This window comes from Centropristis striata, chromosome 17, assembly GCF_030273125.1.
Source record: "Centropristis striata isolate RG_2023a ecotype Rhode Island chromosome 17, C.striata_1.0, whole genome shotgun sequence".
NCBI classification, from domain to species: domain Eukaryota; kingdom Metazoa; phylum Chordata; class Actinopteri; order Perciformes; family Serranidae; genus Centropristis; species Centropristis striata.
The window spans coordinates 12,077,876-12,085,350 of record NC_081533.1 but is presented as its reverse complement, the minus strand read 5'-3'; the positions used below and the strand labels follow the sequence as shown (position 1 = coordinate 12,085,350).

The 7,475-nt window shown below is 35.2% G+C and overlaps 1 protein-coding gene across 1 annotated transcript; it reads right to left on the bottom strand.

Annotated features, from left to right (window-relative positions):
* Positions 1–1,214: 1,214 nt before the first annotated feature.
* On the bottom strand, positions 1,215–6,449 carry LOC131989542 (NACHT, LRR and PYD domains-containing protein 1a allele 5-like). The gene is made up of 11 exons (XM_059354779.1): positions 6,421–6,449; positions 5,625–5,650; positions 5,344–5,428; positions 5,177–5,198; positions 4,886–4,947; positions 3,493–3,704; positions 3,127–3,383; positions 2,925–3,047; positions 2,700–2,823; positions 2,491–2,526; positions 1,215–1,955 (listed from the first exon to the last, which is right to left on the bottom strand). The coding sequence occupies exons 2-11, from the start codon at positions 5,629–5,631 to the stop codon at positions 1,684–1,686; spliced, it is 1,200 nt and encodes a 399-aa protein (XP_059210762.1). The 5' UTR covers positions 5,632–5,650; positions 6,421–6,449; the 3' UTR covers positions 1,215–1,683.
* Positions 6,450–7,475: the final 1,026 nt, after the last annotated feature.

Below are 7,475 nucleotides of genomic sequence, written 5' to 3'. Positions count from 1 at the left end.
AACATTGTATAAGCCCCTTTATTATTACTGCACTCTCATACAACTCCACCTACTGATTTTTTATACTTATTTATTTTTAGTATGTACATTTGTTTGTTGTACAGTTGTTTTTGGATAGTTTGTTTTTGATATTCTTATATACTTTATATATACTCTATCTATCTATCTATCTATCTATCTATCTATCTGCAGTCATGGGAACAAATGTTAGACCCCCTTGTTTTCTTCCATTTATTGTTCATTTTAATGCCTTGTACAACTAAAGGTACATCAGTTTGGACAAATATAATAATAACAACAAAAATAATTCGTGTTTAATTTAAGAGCTGATATCTAGACATTTTCCATTGTTTTCTTGATAATGATTTTGTTTATTACATCAAGAAAACTGTGGAAAATGTCTAGATATCAGCTCTTGAATTAAACACTTATGAACTATTTTTGTTGTTGTCATTATATTTGTCCAAACAAATGTACCTTTAGTTGTACCAGGCATTAAAATGAACAAGAAATTGAAGAAAACAATAATCTATTTTTTTCCCCCGTGACTGTATCTATCTATTGATCAGTCAGATATTCAGGGCTTCACATTTGTGTAGATGTTTCTATGTTGATGAATACTTCAATCATTAAAACAACCCAATGAAAATAAACTAGACCTATTTGTAGTTTATTATCTGGTAAATATGAATGTATTAAGTCTTACTGATTACTTAGTATCACAGCCAAGCTTATAACATGTATTCCATTAGATATTAGATAAATGAAAACCAAAGCTATCTTATTAAAATGAAAAGTGTCTATAAAACGTCATATTGTTACCCTGGGTCTAGTAGTCGGAGCAGGGTGCATTTCCTTCAATACAAGTGAGTTATATTTTGTTAGAGTTAGCAATAAACTTTTTATATTAAATCAATCAACTTGTCTTTCTGGCTGAAGAACTCCTGAACCACACGAGTGTCACAGTCTATAACCTACAGATAGGTAGTTCATAGTTTCAGTAACATTCAGCAGCAGGTGGACAATTAAAATGATTAAAACACATCAAATAAAAATTACTGTGTATTTGTGTCAATTGGTGAGTGACACAACAAGGCTATATCACCCAATAAAAGTCTAAATTTAAAAAAAAGGGAAAGGAGAAAAGGAGGCTCTGACAAAATTACAAAAATAGAATTTATAATTTATAGTTTTAATGTATGCATATGTGCAAATTCAGTACAATAACACACTCAATTGATTATTTTCATTGGAATTAAAATAGTTGCTTAAATAACATAATATTTGATTATATTAACTATAGTATAGCATTAACAATATAGAAACAGCATAAAATGTAATAAGAAAAATAAATGACACAGGATAACGAGGAATAATTCACTTGTTTTCACACACACAAACACACACACACACACACACACACACAAATCAATCCTCAAAAACACTGTCTTGATTTTTAATTAATAGTTTACATGCACAGGTTTGTCAAAGACAGTGGTTCAGTTTTTGTTGGGTTCAAACCTGACAACACATCACTGATATTGGCTAAAACACTGAAAGAGTTAATTAGTGAACATGCTTTGCTCTTTCACTAGTACATTAAATGGATGCTGAACATGAAAAACATTGTTTTAAATGTCCATCTGGTGTCCAAAGCAACAACACTTTTTACTTTTTGCTACTTTACACAGATGATCCCTCAAGCTCCCGAATAAGAGCCTTCATACTTCTCATTCTCTTAAGGATTTTATAAAAAGCATCTTTGCCTTCTGTTCCGGCTGAAGTCACAGACCTAAGAATGCGCCTCATCTGGTCGTGTGTGGTTGGTATGACTCTAATAGCCTCATAGATCTCATCTGAGATTAACCCCTTATCCAAGAGCTCGTCCAGGATGAAACCTGTATCGCTCACTCTGTTAATCAGAGCTGTCCGATGTTGATCCACGAAATGTCGACCTGAAGCAAGAAGACAAAAGCAAAGCAAGTAAACAGTGACTGTTGGAAGTTGTAATTACTGTATGTTAAAATCCTAAATCAAGAAACTGTTGGCAGCTGCTTTTAGTACCCAGATGTCACAAGCAAACAATGCAATTTGCACCCAGCTTTGTTGCCTAAACATTTTGTTGACTTAACATCATCAAGTAGTTATGTTGCCTAAACATAACCAAGTTGTTTTGTTGGCAAAAACTAAACAAGTAGTTTTGTTGCTTACACCTAAACAAAATGTTTCATTGGCTAAACCTAGCTAAGTAGTTTTGTTGGCTAAATCTAGCTAAATGTTGGCTGAAAACTCAAAATAAAAAAATAAAAAACCCTTGTTTGCATGTATTTTGTCACTGTTTGTACTACTAGAAGGCAGTGTTGAGAGGACTTGGTGTCGATCCCTAAATAAATACCATATTACTAGTTGCTCCTGAGTGCAAATGGACACACTGTGTTTCAAAGACACTATGTAAAGTCATCACTTTCAGTATTATTTTTCTTTTCTTACCTTGTTTGGGATCACTGCTTTGACTTTGATAGTCTCCTAAAAATACAGTTCACAACGCTGATTAGTTAACAAATAAATCGCTGATTGATCTTTTTTCCTCCATTGAATTCACAATACACATAGCATTTACTTTGCCAACTGTGCACATTTAGCTATACATAATAAAGGGAGCAAATAAATTATTTCAAAATTATTCGAAAACCTCTGACCTTTACGGATGGTACAGGTCCAGACAGTGTTTTGCTCACTTTCAAGCTTTAGGGTGAAGTCGCTGTCTGCATTTTCGATGAACACCTCAAAGATATTTCTAATATCATATCTGAGCTCCCTTGTCTGTGAGAACACAATATATGGTTTAAGACAATTAAGAGGATCTTTAATTCAATGCACTTCAAATCATAGCCCTTGTATTCAAACCGTTGAATCATACATACGCTGGGTTGAATTTCTGCATCCGCCTTGTCTGCTGTGAGGGAGAAAATACCTCCCACTTGCATGGACTTGTCTGGACCAGGTTTTAGGATTACTCTTGATCCATTTTGGGTTTTTTCCACTTCCTGTGAGAAAAAAAAGGATAAAGTAGCCAACATTTTTTAAGGACAGTGAATTAATTGCTGTGACAAATGAAAGAGAAACCTTTTGTAGAGCAGGATCAGGTGGCACCAGGTAAACATCCAATGTGAGGAACGCTTTGACTGTTTTGTACATCAACACGTCATAGAAAACGCTCACAGGGAAGCCAAGTAACTGCCGGAACATGACACCAATTGGTGAGAAAGTTGGCTGCAGTAATTTCACGTGGGACGATGTCACTTCAGACACTTTTTCCACAAAATCTCCACAGTTTTCCACATGTAGAACTGCAAACATGTCTGACATTTGGGGGTTGTAATCTGCCAAAAAAAGAAGAAATAAAACAAACCTACAGTGTGGTAGTGAAGACAAAACTATAAAATTCACTCATACAAATAAGTAAACTGTTTTCAATGTTTGTCCACTTACCTATCCAGTGTGGCAGTTGCACCTCCTCTAGCTTCCCAGCTGTGACTGTGATGTCCATTAGCGGTCCTGCTGGCATGTAATCTGCACATGAAGGCCTGTGCCTGTGTTCCTCCCATGAGCAGAACCGGTAAGTGAAGCTGACTTTTTCCTTACAAACCCAACGAAATGAAGACTGTAGGCTGTATTCAAAGTGACCTGCATCAGACTGGAAGCTAAGGAGTAAAAGGGAACACAATGGATTTGGATTTACTACACACTTGAGTAATAACTTTTGCTTTTATTATTTAACACATTTGTTATTATATAGTAAGTTAATGCAACATTATTTTCAAGAATGTGGGCTCCTTGAGGCGGAACTTTGGTGTAATTTCACCCAAAAGTGCCTCTGAATTAAACAATTTAAAGAAAAAAGGTTGATAACTTTAACCCTTGCGTTGTCTTAACCCTATAAAGCCTGAACCATGAAATAATTGCCAGAAAATTCAATTTTTTTTAAAACCGAGTGCTTATTAACTTGCTGACGAATTTTAAAAAATAAATAAATTGCATATATGAATTCTAATTTGTGTCATATTTGATACATCAGGTCTTTTTGTGCAATTTGTTGCTCACAGTTTGTTTTTCTTGAACTAACAAAAACATCAAACAACAACATTTTTAACTTTTCCTTTTTCCTCAAACATGCAAAATACATATTTTTTCCATATAACACAACATCATACATCTGCTGATATGAAGTTTTTTAATGCAGCAATGACTGATCCACTCGTGGAACCTGCATATCATTTTTGCTACATCTGGTATATTTGTGCAATTTGTTGCTCAGTTTGTTTATCTTCAACACATGTATACATCAGGTTTTTGATGATGTAGAGGTCTCAAAAATTACTGTATCTAATATGATACACTTGGCTTTATAGGGTTAAGGGCAAAAATTGACCTGCCAATATTTTGAACAGCAGAAAAAAAACAACCTATGATCTTTTTTCAAGATGAAAATTGGTTGAAAGGTTTTATCTCACATACTGTTGTTTATACACCTTGTGGTTGGGGGCAATGATTAAAAAATGTAGCCAATTTCCTTATTGTACAATGTATAAGAACATTTAACTATAACGCCAAAGAAGTTCAAGTTTGTCATAGTTTCACTTCAGTTTTTCTGGACTGTTAAGATAGAAAACCATCATCTCATGCATCCATAACTTTGTGAATATCAGATTCACGAAGTTATGGATGCATGAGAGGATGTTTCTTTATGAAAAATAAGATTTGGGGGCTGTAATTCAGTGAAACTGCTTTATTTTAGAGATTTAATAACGGTGGGTCATTTTTGTCCCTTAGGACAAGGCGAGTATGCAGAATGTTAAGACTTAACAAGGGTTAATACATTTACCTGTAGGTTTGGATCTCACCAACTGTGTTGACTACAGGTTCAAGTTCAATCCAAACAGGCTCCTGTTTTTAAAACACAACACATAATGTACTCTTCATGAAACATTTAAATCATTTTTGCATATGGTAACATAGGGAAATAGTAATGAGAATTGTGTCTCTGCACTGCCTCCTTTTACTCGTGTGCAGGAAAGAAAAAGAAAATGTATGTGCGTGTGTTTTAAGCTGCAATTTGATAATGTTGTTAATGAAAACTGCCTTTTTGAATCAAGGCAGACTGATCAATAGATACCTGTGAACTCCTGCTGGGGTCTCTGTGGAGAACACATGAGGGACTTGGTCATTATACATGCAACATTTTAACATGATAATAATAATATATGACCAATGCAATATACTTTTATTGACCAAACTCAAGGCTGGCTGATAAGCTCTGTTTGCTTTTAGTTTCATGTTTACCTTTTAGTTTTGTCTGACGTGATGATTTTAGTGGGAGTTACCACCTCCCCCTTCTTCTTCTTCAGACTTGGAGCAGAGCATCCACCTTTACACAGATACATTGGTTAGTTGATATTTTTCATGATAACTATAAATAGCAAAATACGGTGCATACAATACAGATTATAACTCATTCTGCTCTAAATGTAAGAAATAAAGCAAGAAATCCACATGAAATAACAACAGAAAACACCAACACCAAATTTGACAATTTATACAGAATAGTGATAGTGAAAACATACTTGCCATTTCAGCACTGATGTAATATCTAAAAAGAAACTACATTTAGATCAACACAGAACAATGTCTACAACCATTTTTTCCATTTTCCCACCTAATACGTTCTTTTTGGATTGGATTTGTCGTCTGTTTGCTTTGGAAACTTGTAGTATTCAAGTATTCAGCCCATACTGGTTATGAGAGGAGGCATTTTACCTTTCTGTCAGGTAATTTTACCTTGTAGAACACAGGAGTTGCTGGACTATGGCTGCTTTGATCATTTAATTTGTTTGCGTTTTTGAGTGACTTTGGTGAATTTGAACTAACTCACTGAAACACAAAAGTCACACAAAAAAACTGATTAATTGAGGCAGCAGTTCTCCACAAACTCACGTGTTCTGTGAGGTATAATTACTGTTTTTGTCAAAGGAGTCTGGTGGCTTTGATGAGAGCAAAGAATCGCTTCACTTCCCATTTGTAAACTTCTAAAACAGGGTGGTGTGACAGCAAGGTAAAGAAGTAAAAATATTATAAATAAAGCATACTTAACCAGATAATGTTTTTGTTTGGTGAGCCTTTTTTCTGGTAAATAAATTATGTTTTGCTGCGGCCCCTGTTGACGGCCTTCTACTGTAGGTAATACAATGACTATAAATAAGTACCTCAGACAACCTCACTTCAAAATATCCTAACTATCCCTTTAACACAGTAGATGAGACAGATAGGGCAATTATGTTTTCTAGCCAACACAGTGAGATTTTCCAGAGCAATATAGTAGGTAGATAGGTAAAAAGAAATGTTGAGAAAACTGAAACTGACCTGAGCTTGAACTTCAAGTGACATCTGCTTCGTCCACAGAGTTATGTGCCGTCCTTGAATAAACAGTCTTGTTATCTGGGTGGACCTTTGCCCTGTCATGGTACACCTCCTATAAGCTGCCAAACAAGTTAGGCAGCACATTCATGCAGGATGAGAAGTCACTTGCCCCAGCTGTAATCAGCTCACAGGCTACTGTTAGAGTCAAACAAATTACTCTATGACTGTACATGAGATTTACAACTTAGTTCACAACTCAGTTTGCCTCTCCACAGAGCTAACAGTTTAATGGGGGTTATCTCCAGTGGCTTTTCTAGAGTCTGTTGAGGCCCTAAGTAAAAACTCACAGGGGGGCCCTCGAACCAGCATTCATCGCCATTATATTATAAATAATCTCACACCAACAAAAAAATTGTAGAAAAAAGTCTTCAAAATATGAATATATACAACATTTAAAATTAAAACATTTAGAAACAATTCAAAAATATAGAAGAACAATAAAAGCTTTAAAAAATTAATAACAAATACATTTTGTTTGGCTTTCGTTCTTGCCATTAACCCCATACAGCCTAAATTTATTTACAGTTATTTAAAAATAATAATTATTGATGTTAATTTCAATATAGCACACACAATAGATATGAATTGAGGTTTTGATTCAAATTAGTGACATTAGGCATGATTGGGTGTTGGGATCTTAGCACATGTGGACTTTTGTTCATTTGTGGATTTGAACAGACATGAATGAAATTGAGCAGCATTTCTTATTGACCTCTCAAAATGGTGTCTGGAGTCCTTTTTGGCTCTCTGGCAAGGAAACAGCCATAAACTCTCCTCCCCATGATGCCTGGTGTTTATGACCTCTACTGATGTGTGATCACCTCATTGGTCAGGAAGACTTCTGAGGTCTCCTGTATATAAACTTCCACTTCTTCATCCTCTTTTCCACCAGCCCCCTGAGAGGACTGCATCTCTTACTCCTTCTCCTCCAAGAAGGGGGACACAGGCCTGGATATCCCAGAGACTCTTTCTCCAGAGCAATGTGCTGCTCTGATCTA